Source organism: Carcharhinus amblyrhynchos, chromosome 9 (genome assembly GCF_965287045.1).
Source record: "Carcharhinus amblyrhynchos chromosome 9, sCarAmb.v2.hapA, whole genome shotgun sequence".
NCBI classification, from domain to species: Eukaryota; Metazoa; Chordata; class Chondrichthyes; order Carcharhiniformes; family Carcharhinidae; genus Carcharhinus; species Carcharhinus amblyrhynchos.
Genome location: NC_137332.1, coordinates 69,766,852 through 69,788,716, shown reverse-complemented (window position 1 = coordinate 69,788,716; position 21,865 = coordinate 69,766,852). Strand labels below are relative to the sequence as shown.

General features: G+C 40.2%; 1 protein-coding gene across 3 annotated transcripts in view; it reads right to left on the bottom strand.

Moving 5' to 3' along the window:
* Nucleotides 1-8,619: 8,619 nt before the first annotated feature.
* dnm3a (dynamin 3a) overlaps nucleotides 8,620-21,865 on the bottom strand; it is a 183,375-nt gene continuing 170,129 nt past the window's right edge. For all 3 annotated transcript variants that reach the window (XM_080195910.1, XM_080195908.1, XM_080195909.1), the window contains one exon: nucleotides 8,620-8,723. In XM_080195910.1, coding sequence (XP_080052036.1) covers nucleotides 8,684-8,723 — 40 coding nt within the window. In that variant the 3' untranslated portion in view covers nucleotides 8,620-8,683. The remainder of the gene's footprint in view (nucleotides 8,724-21,865) is intronic.

Genomic DNA, 21,865 nt, shown 5'->3' with positions numbered 1-21,865 from the left:
TTCCCAATTGTTCTGGCTACATTTCTCCTGTAAGGAGAAACAAAGCCAGCATCATTGAGTACACAACCTCCAGCTGCAGACCATGTTGCCTGCGCGCCACCACCCCCCCCCAACTCAGATCACCCCCGAGATACTTGAGAACATTACCACCACTTTGGACATGTGATCAACCCAGCCTCATGTCTCCACACGTAGATGTGCGCTCAGAGCTTTCCTGAAGCCCACAGACTTGACTGTGATTATGGATGGATACCCTTCCTCTGTCCCCACACTGGGCAACGCCCACTCAGAACTCGTGCTTGCCGAGCGCAAAAGTTCACTAAACCTTTTCCAACACTGAATTTTGGTGCACTGGACCAGATCATGTCCATGGACCTCTGCTGCCGCCTCTGTCCATGCCTTCTTGGTGAGGTGAGGTGGCCTCCCCATTACATCCCTGGGCATTAGGATGTCCCTCCTGTTTGTTACCACCTTCATTAGGGCTCACAGACAGTAGTCAGGGAAATAAGAGACTCACTGGCCGCTGGTATTCCCCTCCGACCTGGTGTGTCAAGATGGCGCTGGAGCATGGCAATTTCTTATGAGCTGTTCTCAGCATACCTGCTAATTCTTTCACTCTCATTCTATGACTCTAGCTTTTATAAACTAAGCTGATCTTTCGCCACACCCTAGCTATGACTGTAACACTACATTCTGCACTCTGTCCTTTTCTTCTCTATGAACAGTATGCTTTGTCTGTATAGCGCACAAGAAACAATACTTTCACTGTATACCAATGTGACAATAATAAATCAATCAAAGTCTTCCAGTGGACAATATTCTGCATCCTCGGGTTTCTTCTTTGGGCTCTATGCACTGCCCTTAAGCTTCAGGGAAGTCCGCCTCCATTGGTCGTGGCACGCACCTGATCCCACCAACCCTGCCCACCCAATGTGATCACGATTCATGCTGGCTGCCACCTACGTGGCCATCCAGCACAATATTGAGATTCCTAATTGATAATTGGTGGGATCAGGAAACTGGCCACTTCCAGGTCTGCCCGCTGCGTGGAATTCTATCCACGGTATTTTTTTCCAATGTTTCAAAATGGCTGGCATGAGCAGGACTGTGGAAGAAACAAAGATGAGATATTTTAAACTCCACAAACTGAGTATTAAAAATATTAGATTACTACCTAGAAAATAGAAACATTTGAGTTAAAGAAAAAATATGTCAGAGGAGAGATAAGAAAAGTGAAGGGTTACATCAGGGCAAGCAGAATTAGTGATCATTTTTAAAATGACTGTTTAGTTTAGTTGTAAAGGGTCATATTACAGTAATAGAGCCAGCTGGGATGTTTGAGTAAATTTATTACTGTTATTCCTATGTCACTGCACAAGCTAAAACCTTACCAGCTCTGACTGCCCAGGAGACTGGACTTTTTTTTGTCTTCTGAGAGTAGATTTATTTATGATAGTTGGAGCCTTTTAACTTTTATTGGAATCAAGCTGCTCTTATTCATACTTTATTTTAGTAATTTTCATATGATTTTCACACATATTTTATCGTAACCCCTGTAAATGCATTCAAAATCTCCACAAAGTTGTAGCTTTGGTTAGAAGTTAAGACATGTTTTTGTTGCAAACTAATCCCATCCGCCTGGTTCTTCATACGAAGTGCTCCATAACAACCTGATTGTCAAATTCCTTTTGTTGCCAAAAGGAAAATCAACAGGAATCCACTGTATTTGACACACATGAATAGAACTTGGGAAGATGCTGTGAGATCGATGGATGGTCAAAATCCTGGAACTACTCCCTACATAGCAGACTGCACCAGATCAAAAAGCCCTCCCCCACCTTCTCAAGGGCAATTAGGGAAAGGAAAATGCTGACCTTGCTCGTGATGCTTGGATACCAAGATTGATATTGTTTAATAACAATCCTATGGATACCCTAGTCCTCTACAGCTGGTGTCTTCCATGACTGTGGTAAAATCAGTTTGAATTATTTATTTCTGTCATCTGTATTGAAAACGCAGATCAATGTTCAGAGCAAAAATGATTTTAACCTTTAGAATCATAGAATCCCTACAGTACCATTCAGCCTATTGAGACTGTACCAACAACAATTCCACCCAGGCACTCGCCCCTTAACTCCACATATTTACCCTGCTAATCCCCATGACACTAAGGAGCAATTTAGCACAGCCAATCCACCTAATCTGCACATCTTTGGAGTGTGGGAAGAAACCAGAGCACCCGGAGGAAATCAATGCAGACAAAGAGAGAATGTGCAAATTCTACACAGTCATCTGAGGCCAGAATTGAGCCCGGATCCCTGGTGCTGTGAGGCAGCAGTGTTAACCACTGTGCCACCCTTAAATCCAAAATGAAGGAATTTTAGCATCCAACTTGCATTTATTTATCTTAAAAATATACTATTGTAATGGCAGCCTATTCTGATACTGGAAAAACTATAATGAAGATCTCATTCACATTTTGGTGCCAATTCACACACTACCAGCCTACCAGCCACACCATTTAATTAACTGAATAAAAAAAGCTGGGGAAATTTGTGTGAACCCCAGCTCTTTCCGTGTCAAAGCTAATAACGCTCCATGAAGAATATTTATTGGCTTGGGACTCATAAGCGATTCTTGGCTCATTTCCAAAAGCCAAAAACTAAACTGAAATTGGAGCTAAAATTGGCTCTGATTCAACCATCTCATATGTCTTCAGTGTGACACTACACTTTTCACCTTCCGCTAGGCATTGATATCTGAGTCACAGTGTGTTGATATATTAAACTGGACGGAGGATTGGTTAACAGATAGGAAGCAGAGAGTAGGGATAAATGGAACATTTGCAAGTTGGCAGACTGTGACTACTTGAGTGCTATAAGGATCTGTGCTGAGGCCTAAGCTATTTACAATCTGCATTAATGACTTCGACAAAGAGGCTGAGAGTAATCTATCCAAGCTGGCTGACAGCACAAAGCTAAGTGGGAAGAAAGCCTGAGGACATGGCTGCATGGCTGTTTAGCTGTTTTTAGAAAAACCTGGAACTTGATCCTACAATGGCTTCCTATGGACGTTCGCCCTTAAAGTTCATCTTCATAGCACCAGTTTCCCATCTTTTAATATATTTGCTGTCCCTGAGGGGTCTTACATGCCTAAGACTAATGCATTTTTAATCAGATCCAAATTCACATGATTTGGAAAACTATGTTATTGCTGTCACAACGAGATATAGACAGGTTAAGGGCAACAAGGTGGATAAGGACAATGTGGGGAAGTGTGAGATTATTCATGTTGACAAGAATAGAAAGGAAGAATTTTTAAAAATTAAGTGTGTTGAGCTACTTCGCACAGGTCTCTGAAGGTCATTATGTTGCATGACACATCAATGTCTATCTGACACTTCTTGGTTTGTTTGATATTCCTGGATTCATCATTGTAGTCGTCACAAACCACTTATTATTCTACAGACTTGACCTTTGTTTGGTTCTTCATCAAACTCTTCATCTGCATAGGCTTACATTTCTTCTTTTTAGCCATTAATGTGTGCAAAATGATTCTGCTTCTTGCATTTAAAACACTGCTTTCCCCATGCTGGGAAATCCTTCTTTCCTTTGTATGCTGTCCTCTACCGTACTTACATCCTACCCTTCATCTGTGATTGTTCCACTCTTTCAGCCTGGAATGTATCTCAGCGTAACGTATCTCCTGGTCTGCTCTGCCTTACATATGCTCTAGCTGATATTTCACAACTTCTACATTTCAACACTTGTCTATCACTTTCTTTAGCATCAGTTTCTCATCTTTTCTATACTTGCTGTCACCGAGGGGTCTTACATGCTTAAGACTAATGCATTTTTAATTAGATCCAAATTCACATGATTTGGAAAGCTATGTTACTGTCGTCACATATTTTTCAATGGTTTCGCTTTTACCCTGAGCTCTAGTTTTGAAGGCATAGCATTCATACATAACATTCACTTGGGACTCTTGTGATATTGTGATATTGAACATCCTTTCTCCCCAGTAAGTAAAGGCAATTCTCCATAAGGTACCTGATGATAGATTAAATATTTCAATTGATTTGCATATTTAGCTTATTGCATACTTTATTTTTCCATGAGTAAATTAATGACCTTTAACCATGCTTTATTTTCAGAATCGTCTGTGTACAGGCTCTTGGCTATGCTTTCCCAATGTACTGTTAAGAATTCCAAATAATGTTTAATAATAATAATAATAATAAGTGTGGCTACTCTTATTGGTTCTGGCTTGTTAAGTATATATGTTGCAATCCTGTAATTTGCCATTGGAAATGGAAAAACAGCCAATTCTGCCATGTGTCACTACTCTTTTCTAGAACTCATTGAATCATAGAAACCCTACAGTGCAGAAAGAGACCATCTGGCCCATCGAGTTTGCACCAACCACAATCCCACCCAGTTCCTACCCCCATATCCCTACATATTTACCCACTAATCCCTCTAACCTATGCATCTCAGGACAATAAGGGGCAATTTTAGCATGGCCAATCAACCTAATCCACACATCTTTGGACTATGGGAGGAAACTGGATCTGTGATTGGAAAGTTTACGAAGTTTGCTATCTTCATTCAAGCAAAATTTATTTACAGTATGTGTTTGCTGCTCCTTTATTCTTCTTTAGAAGCTTTCTGCAGATTTGAACTTTTATGTGCGTCTTTCTGAGCTGGGACTTCTCTGTAACCTTCAATTAGTGTTTGTTCTCCTTTTTTTAGCAGTTTTTTTTGCAGAATTAAACATTTCCATGTGCCTGGTTCTCAGCATCTTCTCTGCAGTATTGAATAATCTGTTTTATCTCCACTCATCGACACCAGGTTTCATACTTAAGGGCAGCAGCACTTCCTAGTGAGAGAGAGGTCTTTACTGAACTGCCTTAAGGTATCTGCCTCTGGAGAAAATCTCATCCCATGACTATGAAAAGCCAGATATGACATAAGGCTGGGTACATTTCAAAACGCAACAACATCCATGGCGGTGGTGCACTAAAGGCTCACTAGATTGGCCCTTGAGATAAGAGATAAAATGAATCTTTCAGTTGGCTAGGCCTCAAATTCAGGAATTCTCTCCCTACACCTGTTTGTCTCTCTACCTTGCTTTCTTCCTTTAAGACATATTCTAAAACATACCTCTTGAATCAAGCTTTTTTAATTGCAGGAATTCTACCAGTAGAGGCTCATAGAATGGCATTCTCCATTGGCCTCGGGCAGGATCTTACGAGCCTCGGGTGGGCAAGGGCGATAAAATTCTGGCTAATATCTCCTTATGTGGCTCATTGCCAAACTTTGTTCTATAAAACTTCTATGAAGCACAATTAGACATTTAATTATGTTACAGTCATATAAATTGTTGTGGTATCCTTTATGGTGTTTGGAAGAATGGGAGATTCTTAAGTGACTCAACAGGGTAGACACTGAGAAGTTTTATTGCCCTGACATGTGAATCTAAAACATAAGGATCACTTTGGACTGAGATTAGGAGAAATTTCTTCACACAAAGGATTATGAATCTTTGGAATTCTCTACCTTCAAGAATTCAGGATTCTCCAGTACTATGTATATTTAAGTCTGAGGTGGACAGATTTTCTGATCTCCCAAGGAATCAAAAGATATGGGGAGTGAGCAGCAATGTGAAGTTGAGGCAGAAGAACTGTCATGATCATATTGAATGATGGTAGTATAGTCTATTCATGCTCCTATTTTTTGTGTTCATACAGCCAATGCTTAATGCTGCTCTGTGGAATGTAAATACTAAAGTTAGTCTCTTGGAATATATGTTGCAGATTCAGTGCTATTACTTGCACCTTAGATGTGATTTTTTTTTAATATCTGTCCTTGAATGTCTTACCATTGAAGAAAATACATTAAACATGGTGCTAAAATGTGAATGTTGTTAGCTGAGCTGGAACAGTTTCAATATTGTGAAGATATGGAGGGAATTGTTTTCCTTCCTGTACTCTTCCAAGTGATGGTTGGCTTATGGGGAAGTATAGAACTCCAAACTTGGAAAATAAAAGAGAAGGCTGAGAGGGAGAAGTGAAAGTGCAGACTCTCCTGTAAGGAACTAGAGGCCGCACATATTTAGACAATGGAAGCAAGACTGCTTTTTAAATGAGAGGTAACACTTACGGGGCTAATTCAGAACAGAGGAATGTCTTCACAACATAAATTCAAATACAATTTGAAAGCTGCAAGTAAACCTCTGAAGGAAAAAAACGCATACTGTTCAAATACAAAAGACTGTCATTGTACATTTACAAATGGTTTGTTGCCCTTCACTTTTTTTAATGTATCTGATGATTAATATACCCCTTAAAACCAATTAAATTAAAGAATAGTTGGCTATTTGCCATTTTCTCTGTACAATTAATCATCTTACAAGTCTACACAACATTTCCCTGGCAATTATACATTTCCTAAAGAGCACCGCTCCATATTTTAAATACTGAACTATCAACTATCCTCATCCATACAGTTTCCAAGGAAACATTACAGTGAAAGGAATGTGCACTCAACCTCTATTTCTTCCTTTTAAATAGTAACAAATAATAAGCAATTATATATTACCGGAAAATAACAGTTGTTTAAAATGCTCTGTTGCCACATTAAGCAGTCCAAATTAAATCAATGCATGTCACCTACTCCATCCAACATGAAAAAGTAATAAGAATATTTCCACAGCAGGCTTCCCTGACACTATTGTAAATGATTATCTCTCATGGAAGGTAGTCAATCAACAATTTTGGTGCATTTAATCACAGTTACTCAGCTTAGTGGAACCATCACAAATATCTGTTTCACAAGTTCCCTCCATGACCACCCCTGCCCCCTCCTTTTCTAAATGAATATTTGCCTTGAACTGAAAGGAACAGCAGAGACTTAACTGGTTTGTGGAATAATCTTAGACATTAATGGGGATTCTGCAATTCATTTCATTGTGGTTGCCAAACTATGTATAAATGGTTATAAGTTAAAATTGCACAGCCCCTGCTACAGAAGTTTCCACTGTGCTCAGAGAATGCAGATGATACTATTACACAGTCATTTTATGGAACATGTCTGATGTTACCCTGTGGTGACAATGGACAGTTTGTTGATAGTGAACGAAAATAGGCAGTCAGCAACATTGGTGCAACAGTACAAAACCCTATGTGAAACTACAGATTCAGTACTGAGAGGCAGCTGCAACACTGGAGGTGTCATCCTTCGGATGAGACGCTGGCAATTCAGTCTGGGATGAAAGTGAATGTGATAGAAATCAAATCAATTCAAATCAAATGTAAAGAAAAACAAAAATTCCTGTGATCCTCTCGTCACCATTCCTCTTCTCAAACAACAGCAACAAATATTATTTTACTGTTATTTGTAGGAAATGGAATGTAGCTGGTGCAAAATGAATGCCGCATTTGCCCATTTAGAAGTTACTCCACGTCAAAACTGTACTTCACTAAGTTAGGGTTTGGCCTGATATTTAAACCCACGTGTTCTAATGTATGAATACGCAGTTAATGAAGATCTGATATAAAATTCAGAGGAAAATGCTGTTATTTATTAATCTCAATCTAAAAATGTCTAAAATTATCTAAAGATTTTAAAATCATTAAGACATTATTTGCTTCAAATGAACAATTTGCTTAGCTAAGTACTGTGCATTTAGCAGATCCCTTCTTAAACTATGACGGATGTTCTCACCAGCCTTGGTAAATGGTATATAAAGGTAATGTTCCAGATATGAGGTGGTGGAGAGGAACATCCTCCACAGTCAGTGCACATTAGAAAATTACACTGAACGCCAAGTACAAAAATATGTCATTAATCTCACCTAATCTGTGCTGATTATACTGTATCCAAATCTTTGACTTTGCTATTTATCTCCCATTGGCTTTTCAGTACATCAGAATCAAGGTGCCACAACTTCCTGACATGCACCGAAAGAGGATGAGGTACTTTGCCGGTGTGCATTTGGAAAAGCCATGTTTTGTGCCACCAGGTTATAAACATGAACGTCTGGCATTTGATCAATATATCAGCTGTGGCTCAGTTGGTAGAATCTTTGCACCTGCGCCACACGTTTGTAGGTTCAAGTTCCAACTCAGAACTTAAGCACGAAAATGTAGACTGAAACTTCATTGCAGTACAGATGGAATGCTGCTTTGTCGGTTTAGACATTAAACTGAGACCCTGCCTGCCTCTCAGGTGAACATAAATGATTTCATAGCACTAGTTCAAAGATTAGGGGAGTTGTACCTGATGGCTTGGCCAATATTCATTCCCCAATCAACATCACAAAAACAAATTATCTGGTAAGGATTACATCCCTGTTTGTGGGTGCTTCATGTGAGCAAATTGGGTGTCATCTTTCCTACATTACAGCAATGAATACACTTCAAAAGTACATCATTGGCTGTAAAGCATTTGGGATATCCTGTGATCAAGAAAAGTGCAAATAAATAGAAGTCTCTTCTTACCATTCAACATCAAAAATCAAACTGTTAAAACCAAAAGCACATCACAATTTATAATAGAGATGGGTTTATTATCAGTATACAATTAACAGTTATATACATGGAAAATAGTGCAATGGCATGACATCAGACAAAAAAATATAAATACATTACAAACATGGATATAAAGTTAAATTAGTGTCTTTATGAAGTAGGTCTTCCAGGAACTGCCGGAGGGGGACGCCTAAACATAAAAAAGGAGAAAAAATGGAGATGAGTTGCAAAAGAAATAAGCATTCTAAACCAAGAGCAAAAAAGTCTGGACTGATGTGACTAGCTAGATACCAGCATGAATAATGGGATAGCTGTAATGATACTAGGAATTCAAATTTGCATTTTGCAAGAACTTACTAAGGAATGACCTCTCCTGCCAAGGAAAAGATACTACATCATAATAAAACCGAATATCTTTGAAGTTAGAATTACTCCAGTTTTAAAAATTCATCTACAAGTAGAACTAAATTTAATGGCAATCCAGATGTAAATATCTTGCTGAATTACTAGTTCCCTGAGTTGGTGAGACCAAACTACAATACTGTTAGGCAACTACAGTAAAAGAAACAGAATTAACAGTTCATAAGATCATAAGATATAGGAGCAGAAGTAGGCCATTCAGCCCATTGAGTCTGCTCTGCCATTCAATGGGATCATGACTGATCTGATGTAAGTTCACTTTCTCACCTTATCCTCATAGCCTTTGATTCTCTTACTGATTAAAAATTTGGCTATCTCAGCCTTGAACATACTAATGACCCAGACCATTTATCAGAACCAGATGTTGGAGATTTCACATCAGGGAATATGTGGAGTATGGTGAGGGTAGAATAGGCGGAAGTGATAAAAGTGGAAAATGGGAGTGATGAAATGGCAAAAAGGGGATAATGGGGCAATAACCCCACTCTTTGCCTTTGCATCACCATGCAGTAAATGGGATTGTGCCATACAGGTCACATGCAAGAAACACTGGCTTTAAGCAGCGCACATGCACAGCTGTGTTCATCTTAAAGTGACTCCACAGTGGACCAAGTTGGTCATGCATAGCAAACACAGGTTAGAAGAAACAATGGTCCAGAGGAGATGTAAACAATTACAGCAGAATAACAAAGGAGGAGAAAGTGGCAAAAAGGAGAAGGCTCCGTTGCCTGGGAACATGGTGTTAAGAAAGGTGGGTAGGCTCCAGGCTGCGCTACTGGCTGTGTATCTTTAGAGGAGCTGCACTCCAAACCTCCATTACTCTCAGCAGCCATCCTCCACTACCAATACCACGTCTGTGAAAATGGGAATGATGGCTACAATCTGAAGTTGATGAACCAGCATTGAGTTTGGAAGATTGTAATGTGCCCAATCAAAAGATGCAGCATGGTTCCATGAGCTTGTCCTACGTCTCACGGGAGCTGGGAGGCTTATGGAGATGCAGTCAGAGTTGGAGTAGGATGGGGAATTAAAGTGGCAAGTAACCAGAAGCTCAAGCACATTCTTGCAGACTGAACTGAGGCATTCAGTAAACCAATTTCCATTTGATTGCAGCAATGCATTGTGAACAACAAATACACAATTCTAAGTTGAACGAAGTATGAGGAGATTGCTGCTTTGTCTGGAAGGAGTTTTTGGGCTCTGGATGGTGGGAAGGAAAGAAATATAAAGGCTGATGTTACAGCACAAGTGACTGACAGGAACGTGCTGGGAGAAGGGGCATGGCTGCTGGATGATCAAAGAACGTGTCACGGCATCACAGAGGAAATGGTCTCTTTGAAATGCTGGAAGAGAAAGATGTTTGGTGGCAGCAGTGCACTGAAGCTGGCAGAAATGGTGGAGGATGATCAGTTGAACATGGAGGCTGGTGGAGAGGGTTAAGAAATGAGGTAACATATATGATTCTGGAGGCAGGGGATGTAAAGGATGAGAGCAGAATTGTGGGAATTGGGATGGACACACTTAAGGACCCTGTCATCCATAGTGACAAAGATTTCTAAATTGAGAAAGGAGGAAGATAATCAGAGTATGACACAGATAGAAAAATTGTGAGAATACAGCCCTTACTGGAAGCAGCTGAAAGTACAATTAAGGTAGGCATGGTGGCACAGTGGTTAGTATTACTGCCTGATAGCCCCAGGGACCCGGGTTCAATTCCAGCCTTGGGTGACTGTCTATGTGGAGTTTGCGCGTTCTCCTCGTGTCTGCATGGGTTTCCTCTGGGTGCTCCAGTTTCCTCTCACAGTCCACAGATGTGCAGGTTAGGTGGACTGGCCATGCCAAATTGCCCCTTACTGTACACGGTGTGTAGGTTAGGTGCATTAGCCATGTAAATGCATGGGGTTATGGGCATAGGCTATGGGGGGTAGGGTGGATGCATTTGAATAAGATTGTCTTTCGGAGAGTCAGTGCAGACTCCACGGACTGAATGGCTTCCTTCTGCACTATAGGGACTCTGTGGATAGTTGTGGGAGTCAATGGATGGAATTTTATGAGAATGATTCTAAATGTCCAGCAAGTGTGAAACTGGAAGAGTTCCTGATCTGTTTCTGGGTAAGTTTTCACACCCAACCTTATACACCTAGTCATTAAAAAAATGGTGTGGGCTGCTTCTGTTGCTGCAGGCAGTGGGCCAAGCTTAATTCACCAGCCAGCCTGTAGAGTGTGCTATTGCACATGTGCAGATGTCTGATTTTATAAATGCTCAATAACAGCAGCAGCTGACTGACAGATAGGAAGAGAGCTGTCAGGCCCCAGCGGCTGGAGCCAATCTGAACTGAACACCTGCCCCCCACAACCACCCCCACCCAACCCCCACAATCACAGGGCCCGTGGCAGATCATGAGCCCCACAACACATGGGCAACTAGCCCCTGTCACACTCCCCTCCACGCAGACTGATTGTGTGCCCCCCCTCCGATCCAATCCCATTGCACAGTGGCAGCGGGACACCCTCACCCCTGATCCAATCAGGCCACCCCTTCATTCTCTGCCCCTCATAGGTCCCCCCCCTCCCACCCCCCCCCCCATAGCCCCCATTCCCTGGCATTGCCCAGTGGACAGCACCAAGGTGTCACTGGGAATTGCCCAGGTGCCTGGCTGACAACATCAAGGTGCCTGGCTGGCACCATTCCTTGCCCTAAGCCTCCCCGGGGGGGCTTCAATGGCCTCCGGTTCCACCAACGAAGCCAACACGACTGCTCCCCGTTCATGGGGAGCAGGTGTTTTCCTTACCAGAGAGAACCTCTCCCGGTGAGGCAATAAAGGCAAGTGAATCTAGACAATTGAGTGCCGGACTCACTAAACACATGGAAATTCATATTTAGAACATATAGAACATAGAACATTACAGCGCAGAACAGGCCCTTCGGCCCACGATGTTGCGCCGACCAGTTAAAAAACAATGACCCTCTAACCTAAACCAATCCCTTTTCATCCATAAACCTATCCACGGATCTCTTAAACGCCCCCAAACTAGGTGCATTTACAACTGCAGCAGGCAGGGCATTCCAATCCCTCACCACCCTCTGGGTGAAGAACTTACCCCTGACATCCGTCCTATAACTACCCCCCCTTAATTTAAAGCCATGCCCCCTCGTGCTAGCTTTCTCCATCCGAGGAAAAAGGCTATCACTATCCACCCTATCTAAACCTCTAATCATCTTATATGTTTCAATAAGATCCCCTCTTAGCCGCCTTCTTTCTAGCGAAAACAACCCCAAATCCCTCAGTCTCTCCTCATAGGACCTCCCCTCCATACCAGGCAACATCCTGGTAAACCTCCTCTGCACCCTCTCCAAAGCCTCCACATCCTTCCTATAATGTGGGGACCAGAACTGCACACAATACTCCAAGTGCGGCCGCACCAGAGTTGTGTACAGTTAGTTGCAACATGACGCTGCGACTCCTAAATTCAATCCCCCTACCAATAAATGCCAAGACACTGTATGCCTTCTTAACAGCCTTATCTACTTGATTCCCTACTTTCAGGGATCTATGTACACATACACCTAGATCCCTCTGTTCATCCACACTATTCAGAGTCCTCCCGTTAGCCCTATACTCGACACATCTGTTATTCCTACCAAAGTGAATTACCTCACACTTCTCCGCATTAAACTCCATCCGCCACCTCTCGGCCCAGCTCTGCAACCTATCTAAGTCACCTTGCAAACTACGACACCCTTCCTCACAATCTACCACACCTCCGACTTTGGTGTCATCAGCAAATTTACTAATCCACCCTATATATTTAACTATACTTAAATAAATTATTTGGCCTCTCGCCCGTTTCTGATGAGTGGCTGACCTCACTGGGAATGCAGGCTCGCGTAAAATCGTGAGAGCAGAGAAATCGGGCATGATCCTGATTTGTCGGCTCTCGCGCAGTTTTACTGCCTCAGTCTGCCCATCGATGGGCGGGGCGAGCTGGTAAGATTCCGCCCAATGAGTCTATACCAGCAATTGGTGGGCAGTCTATCCCTAGATGTAGAGAGATAGAAAAGTTGAGGAATGGAAAAGTCAAAGTTAATTCGTGTGGAACCAATGGAATAAAAACTGGATATATATTTTCTGGCATCAACATATCCACTCCCTCTGGTTCTGTCCCAGCTTATAGATGTAACTTCTTCCAGTTGCAATAAAAGATAATCAACCTGAAACATTAAATTGAAGTCTGTCTGTCTCTCCACAGATGCTGAATATTTTTGGCATTTTTTGTTTGCATTTGACTAAATGCAAGATAAAATGGTTAAATGATATTCGTGTAAACAAACTAGCAGAGAGATTGCAATAGACTATTGGTATCCGCACTGCACTATACATTGAGAAACACGCCTAAGAAATGCATAATCTTTTGCTTTGCTTGATGTACAATCACACCATATGGCTGAATATAGACTTGTCCTTGCTCGTTTCAAAACAAATATCAAATGAACAGTGCTTCCTGACAAAGTGGATTTTTAAGATCCATATTAGCATGTATGTTAATATTGTACAAACAGAAAGATAGGAGATAGCATCAAAATCAGTTATGTAATGCAGTTAGCACACAAGTGCAAGGAAATTACACAGATTATCAAAGAAACATATAATTACCAATGAAGTACAAATTTCAAATTAAACGAAAGATTTTCAATCTCATGGCATGATGTCCATTCTTACCATTATGGACTTGGGGATGTTGTGTTGGAATACCCAACATCTCCTGTTGCCTATATAAACCTACAAAGAATGTTTGTTTTTTCAAGCATTCCTTATTTCTTTTTTCATCCAAAGTATTCCAGAAATGTTAGTGACAGGGTCTAGGACATCAGATATGTCATGGAGCAAAACGGGTTTGGGTTGATCGATGTAGTCATAACTGCAGCTCAAAGTCTCACAATAAAATTGACTGTGATCAACATTCTACCTAACAAAAGTCCCAAAACCATGTAACTGAGATAAAATAGTTGCAGTTAAGAATAAATAGTGGTCATACAACTGAATAATATGGAGCATGTAATAATAATACAAGCATAAAAGTAGCTTATTCAGCCTGTCAAGCTCTCTGCCATTCAATTAGATTAAAGCTGATCATCTTCCTCAATGCCACTTTCTTACGCTATCCCCATGCCCTGATATGTCCAGTAATGTATTGATTTCTGTCTTGAACATCTCAGTGGTTGAGCTTCCACAGTTCTCTTGGGGAGAAAATTCCAAAGATTCACCACCTTCTGAGTGAAAACATTCCTCCTCATCTTAGTCCTAAATGACCTGTCTCTTATTCTGAGATTGTGTCCACTTGTGCTAGACTCACAAGTCAGGGGAAACATCCTATCTACATCAACTTCTGTCATGCTATGTAAAAATTTTGAAAGTTTCAATGAGATCACCTCTAGTTCTTCAAAACCCTAGAGAATACAGGTCTAATTTCCTCAATCTCTTCTCATAAGGCAGGTCTGCCATCCCAGGAATTAGTCTGGTGAATCTCTATTGTACTCTCTCTAAGGGAAATATATCTCCTTAGATAAGGAGACCAAAACTGTACACAATACTCTAAGTGCATTCTCACCAAGGCTCTGTACAATGTAGGAAGACATCTTTACCCCTGTACTCAAATTCTCTTACAATGCAAACCAACATACCACTTGTTGAACCTGCATGTTAGCTTTCAGTGATGCATGAACAACAATCCCACCTAGTTTTGTGTCATCAATAAATGTGGAAATATTACATTTGGTCCCCCATATTCACATCATTTATATAAATGGTAAATAGCTATGGTCCCAGCACTTATTTTTGTGGTACCCTATTAGTAACAGGCTGCTATCCTGAGAATGACCCGTTTATTCCTACTTTGTTTTCTGTATATTTACCTCCATCCTATGTGCTCTAATTTTGTTTACTTACCTCCTGTGTGGGATTTTATCAAACGCTTTCTGAAAATCCAAATACACTACCTCGGGGTCCTTGTGCATGAGTCGCAAAAACCCAGCTTGCAGGTGCAGCAGGTGGTCAGGAAGGCGAATGGGATGCTGGCCTTCATAGCGAGGGGGATTGAATATAAAAGTAGGGAGGTCTTGCTGCAGCTGTATAGGGCATTGGTGAGGCCGCAGCTGGAGTACTGTGTGCAGTTTTGGGCGCCGCACCTGCGCAAGGATATTTTGGCCCTGGAGGGAGTGCAGAGGAGGTTTACTAGGCTGATACCGGAGTTGAGGGGATTGAGCTATGAGGAGAGGCTGAATAAACTAGGCTTGTACTCGTTAGAGTTCAGAAGAATGAGGGGAGATCTCATTGAGACGTATAAGATGATGAATGGGATGGATAGGATAGAGGTGGAGAGACTCTTCCCGCTCAAAAAAGACAGTAGGACTAGGGGGCACAGCCTCAAGATAAAGGGGAGGCGGTTTAGAACGGAGTTGAGGAGGAACTTCTTCACTCAAAGGGTGGTGAATCTCTGGAATTCTCTGCCCGTTGAAGTGGTGGAGGCTGCCTCGCTAAATATTTTTAAGAAGCGGGTTGATGGGTTTTTGATAAGAGAAGGGATTGAGGGTTATGGGGAGAGGGCGGGAAAGTGGAACTGAGCCACGACAGATCAGCCATGATCTTATTGAATGGCGGGGCAGGCTCGAAGGGCTAGATGGCCTACTCCTGCTCCTATTTCTTATGTTCTTATGTTCTTATGTTATGTTCTTACTGGTTCTCCTTTATCTATGTGACAGGTAACATCCTCAAAAAACTCCAATAGGTTTGTCAAACATGATTTCACTTTCATAAATCCACGTTGATTTTGCCCAATCATGTCATTATTTTCCCAGCACACAGTTATCACATTGATTATATTAAATTTTCCCCACTACTGATGACAAACTAACAGGTGTGGAGTTCTCCGTTTTCTCCGTCCCTTCTTAAATAGTGGGGTTACATTTGCTACTTTTCAGTTCGTAGCAAACTTCCTAGGGTCTATAGAATGTTGAAAGATAACCTTCAATGCTTCCTTTATTTCTCTAGCCCCCTCTTTCAATACTCTGGGATGTAGCTCATCAGGTCAGGGAATTTATCAACCTGTAATCCAATTCATTTTTTGAATCTTTACTAAAACAAGTTTCTTTCAGTTCCCTTCCTTCACAAGCCCCTTGGTTCCCTATTATTTCTGGAAGATTTTCTGTATCTTCCTTTGTGAAGACAGATACACAATAATTGTTTAGTTTCTCTGCTGTTTCCCTATTCTTTATTATGAATTCTCCTGTCTCTGCCTGTAATGGATTCACATTTGTTCTTGCTAATTTTTTTCTTTTCACATTTCTAAAAAGCTTTTACAGTTTGCCTTTATGTTTCCCACAAGCTTGCATACATATTCTGTTTTCCCTTTCTTTATCAGCTTCTTTCTCCTTCTAAATTGTTCTCAATTCTCAGGTTTACCACATTTTCTGGCAATGTTATAGGCTACTTCCTTTGATCTTGTGTAATCTTTAACTCCCTTTATTGGCCACAGTTGGATATTTGTATCTTCCTCTTGGGTATTTGTATCTTCAAGGAATGTATATTTGTTGTAGACCATATAATACTTATTAAAATATTCTCTATTGCCATCAATATTTTTACTGTATTTTCCAATCCATCATAGCCAACTTGCCCCTCATACATTCATAGTTTCCTTTTATCAGATTAAAGTTTCAAATGAAGCAAAGGCAAGAATCAAATAATAACAGAATGCAGAATAATGTTAAAAAGACTAAGTTAAGGACACTTTATCTGAATGCATGCAGCATTCACTACAAGGTAGATGATTTGAAGGCCATTATGATGATATGGTTACAGAGTAACCAAGATTGCGAACTGAATTTTCAAAAATATTCTTCATTTGGGAAGGAAAGGCAAAAAGGAGATGGGGATATTACTTTCAAATTTAGTTTAAAATTCTATCATACTATGGTCACTTTTTCCTAAAGGCTCCTTTACGGTAAGTTTATTAACTAGCCCTTCTCCATGCACATTAAGTTTAAAATAACCCAATCCCAACAAACTGCTCTAGAAATCCATCTTGTACCCCAGTCTTGGAACTAATCCTTCACAGCATTAGTGCTAAGGTTTTTACAGTCTACATGCACACTGAATTCGCCTGTGCTGCCCCTTACTGTTTCTTAGCTCCATCCAAACTGATTCTCCATTTCGATCATTAATCTAAGATCCTCGCATGCACTGATCTTGTCCCTTATTAACAACGCTACCCCATTCCCCTTTTCTTGTTGCCTATCCTTCCTAAATGATGAATATTCTCGAAAATTCAGTTTGCAGTCTTAGTTACTCCGTAACTATGTCACCATAATGGCGTTCAAATCATCTACCTTCTAGTGAATGTTGCATGCATTCAGTAAAGTGACCTTAACTTAGTCTATTTTAACATTATTCTGCATTCTGTTACTATTTGATTCTTGCCTTTGCTTCATCTGCCTTCTAATTTTGCTGACTATTTCAATAAAGGGTTCAGCCATCGGCTTCATATTAGGGTGGGTGAGGGCTGCAATTTAAGCAATATCAGACAGTAAAATCTTCTGGCATTGATCACTGATTTGCAAAAATGTTGCTGCTTTGGAAAAACAAATGTTTGGCTCCATTGTCCATCACAGCATCACTCATGGTAGGAAGTATAATAATGGCTTCAAAGGGTATCCTTTCGGCTGAACAGAGATGAGCAAAGGTATGAAATAAACATAAAAGATAAAGAAAACAGCTCAAAAGAAGAAAAAGCACTACGCTGAAAATGAGCAAAACACTGTTTGAAAGAACCCCTTTTTCTGAATGTCGGTATTCTTGAACAGATTTTATAGAGATTAGAATTCCTCCTTTAAATCAGATGATTATCGAGCAAATTTGGACAACATAAAATAATAAACTCGGTTAGCAGATAGCTTTGGATTTTGTTGTGCGTTTTTTTGGTAGATTAAAATTCTCTTCAATCTAATTACAGCAAATAACTGATGTGACAAATCATGTTAAAAGTTACTGAAAGCAACTGCTGCAAATGAGGTCAAGGAGAGGAAATCATTTTAAGACAAGCTGTGCACATTTTCTGCCTTTTGTTATTTTACTGTAACAGTAATTAGTTCCTGTTCATTTACTAAAGACAGCAAAAAGCATCATTTGCAAGTCACAGTTTTGCCTTATTAATTTAGTCAGGATGAATCTGACTGCCGGATTACAGTAGGCCGTTTGAATGAAGGGGGACGCCTTCGGATGCAAGAAGAATGAAAAACGATATTAAATGTATGAGTTTACGCCCCTCGCTATCCCTTCCCCCTCTTGCAAGCTTGAATGGAATGTAGGGGCCTCATGCCGCAAGGCATCTGCCTGATTTCTAAACCAAGCTCTGCAAAGTAATCCGCTTTTATATTTTATGCTTAAACACTTTATGCTTTTCTACAGCACAAAAACCAATGCAAAAATGTCCACTTTCTAAATCTGAGCAATGCCTGATGTCAGAAACAACACTTCCCAATTAATTTATACAAAATATTTCTGTACAAATCATTCAAATGTATTTGAAGTGTCAGTCCATTTGACAAAAACATCATGTTAAATACATGAATATAAGCACAATCGTTCTGACGATTTGTTCAGTGATCCTGCCTGACTGGAATACATTTGACTGAGCTGCAGATGTTTATCTCCTAGTGATGTTTAACTCATCAACTTATCATGAGGCACAAAGTTCTTCAGGCTAACTTTGGCTGCAATGACGGCTCTTCCAGGAATTCAATTTTGGAAAAAATGAACATGTTATGTTTATTAAATGTTTTCAATTAACTATTTCTGTTGTCATTTCATGTCTCTTTGAGCTTACTGCATACTGTACCCTGTTTCTTTTCATTACGTTAGTTTTGTAGGGTAGACCCAAGAAATTCTCCAAAGTGAGAACATAAGACAATCTCTCCTGATACAGATGACTTGAAACAGCACTGTCCTATCAAAACAAACATGAACCACGGCACTGCAATACAATGGCAGAGTCATGTCAGAAGCGTATTCTGGATACGTGCGGGGAGCAGAAGTGACTAAAACATTACTTGAATGATCACACAGTGCAACTGTGAGGACAGTTGTGAAATTCCTCCAGGGGGAGCTCTTTTCTATAAAGAGAATTCACTCGATTTCAATGAAATGTGTATGCTACTGCCTCAACTCATTCTCAAACTGCAAAGAATAGTAGGTGCCTTCTATGAGACTGCATATTTAACCTGAATAATACTTCACATTTGCAACAGTAAAGTTTTAAGGCAACTCTTGACTTTGTCAATTCAGTCATTTAGGCATGAATAAGTTCACCTTAGCAATTTGTCTAAACATATCTTTTCTGGTTGGCTCATCAAATTATATCTGAAGTTTTAAATGTAATTTAGCTTAATTAATGTTTCAACTTATTTTTATTAAATATTTTTATATTTCATCAGGTAAGTAGCCTTTACATTTCAGGTAACAAAAGTTACACTTGAAGTTCAAGGGATAATGACACAAAAGCAATGTATTTATAAGACACTACTACACAGCATTCCCTGACAAAGAAGGGGAATGTGCAACTTATTCCAGGTCTTTTCCTATAAAACAAGTGCAGTTGGAAAGGAAATTTATCTACTGATTTCCCATCTTTTTATCTATGATTCTTTGCCTAATAAGAAGCATCTGCTTCCTGCTCAGCACCTTCCTTGATAATCTGGCTGAATTTGTAAACTAGACAGCTAGGGAGTTGTCATCGAGATTCCATGCCCTCATGGTGATTGAGAAAAGATTCCAATACAGATATTGTGACAAAGACCATTTACCACATCTGACCCACTACAACCTACAGTCCCTCAGCAACAGCCTCGAGCTGTTCTTCAAGTAAGTCCAGGATTTTTCTCAACTATCCAGTTTAAAAGTCAGTTCCATGTAAAAATCAGTTTGTGAATAATATTAACCATGCATTTCATATACTAACATAATATGAAATGATGTGTTAGAATTACTTTTTATGTACTAGTTATATCTTAAATCCCTCTATGACATATTTTAACAGTCCTCTTATTTAAGTTTAGAAAAAGCAAATTTCTCCAGTCTTTGATCATGACCTAGGCCTCTGGAGCAAATGGCCTTGCTTCAAATTTTCCCAGGACTGGAATATATCTCTTCTGAGTCAGTAACAGGCACTGACAGAAGACGCGACCCATCTTTTGATCAAGCCACAATGCAATAGATGAAGAAACACTCCCTCTATTTGTACTCCATTGTTTTGTCTATATAGTTCAATGTTCTAGTTGCTTGTTAATTGCTGTTCTGAAATGTTTGGGCTCATCAACAGCAATGGCAGATGAAATTTCATATGAACAAATGTCAAGTAGTTGACATGTACGTATGAAATTTCAATGCTATTCTTGTATCTATTTACATATTTTGTCTAACTCATTTGGCCGTTTCCATTATGCTTCCTGGGATTCAAGCTTTCCGCTTTGTTTAGAATTACATGATCACAAGCTCCATACTGATGATGAGTGCTAATTCAGCTCATCTGATCTCATTCAGCCAGAAGGATCATCAAGAACTCTTATCAAAGCATCCAAATGTTCTCGAATGGTCTTTTGCTTCCGCTGCATTTATGATCAGACAAATTTAACACCATTGTTTAAATGATCTTTGTATATTAGAAAAGAATAAATGCTTCCCCATAGCAATAGATCATCACATGTTATTTAAACAAAATAACTTCAACTATCTTGTGCTAAAACCTTGTCATTGCAACCCTGTCTTCCAAATCCTAATGTATTGCCAGTGTGTCTGTTTTTATCCTCTTGTGTTCATAACTGAGAGAAGAAGGGCACTGCCAGACAAAGGGACCACAGCTAACACAATAGATGTGAAATGTTCCAAGTTTGTCCATGGGATGGCATAAGGCATCTGATCTCCCATCTATGCTTGCGAGGCCACAAAATGATCAGCATCTGTGCCTAGCTGTTCGACAGACCTTATTTCTGATGAAGTAGCCAGATTCTTAAATAACTTAAAAGTAATTCTAGAAACCTGTCGCTTGCTATTAAATGCTAAGACCACTGCAGTCAGTTAGGCTTTGATTTTCCAGCCTTTGAGTTGGATAGTCATTTCCCTGCAAGTATTGAATGATCCTTCCTTTGTTCCTTATATTTCAGTCCGAATACTTTATAAACTCAGATAATAGCACACTCTACACTATTATTGCCTATACCTGAGGCAAGTTTTTCTTTTGGCACATAATGACGAGCAAATAATTTAAATGCCCAGATAAAACAGGTTATGTTATTTCCCTCTTTAAGGTGGCACAGTGGTTAGCACTGCTGCCTCACAATGCCAGGGACAGGGGTTCAATTCCTGGCTTGGATCACTGTCTGTGCGGAATCTGCATGTTCTCCCTGTGTCTGAGTGGGTTTCCTCCGGGTGCTCCAGTTTCCAGGCATGCTGGTAAGGTGCACTGGCCCTGCTAAGTTCTCCCTCAGTATACCTGAATAGGCGCTGAAGTGTGATAGCTAGGGACTTTCAAAGTAACTTCACTGCAATGTTAATGTAAGCCTACTTGTGACACTAATAAATCAACTTAAAAAGCTTAAACTTTAAGATTTGGATTAAGATTTGACTTGATAAAGTCTCAGGCCCAAACTTTCACAGCCACCATCACCACCAACAACTATCTCCACCACTTCTATTCAGCAGACTTGTGGCACATCCACCTCTCTGAAAAAAGAGACATGCTATCAAAGCTTTTACATCAGGACAGATTTGCAAGAATGCCAATTGTAAAGGGAATAATTTTTATTGCACGAGAAGAGTGTGCTGATTGGTGGGCAAATAGATTATGATTGGTAGAGTCATT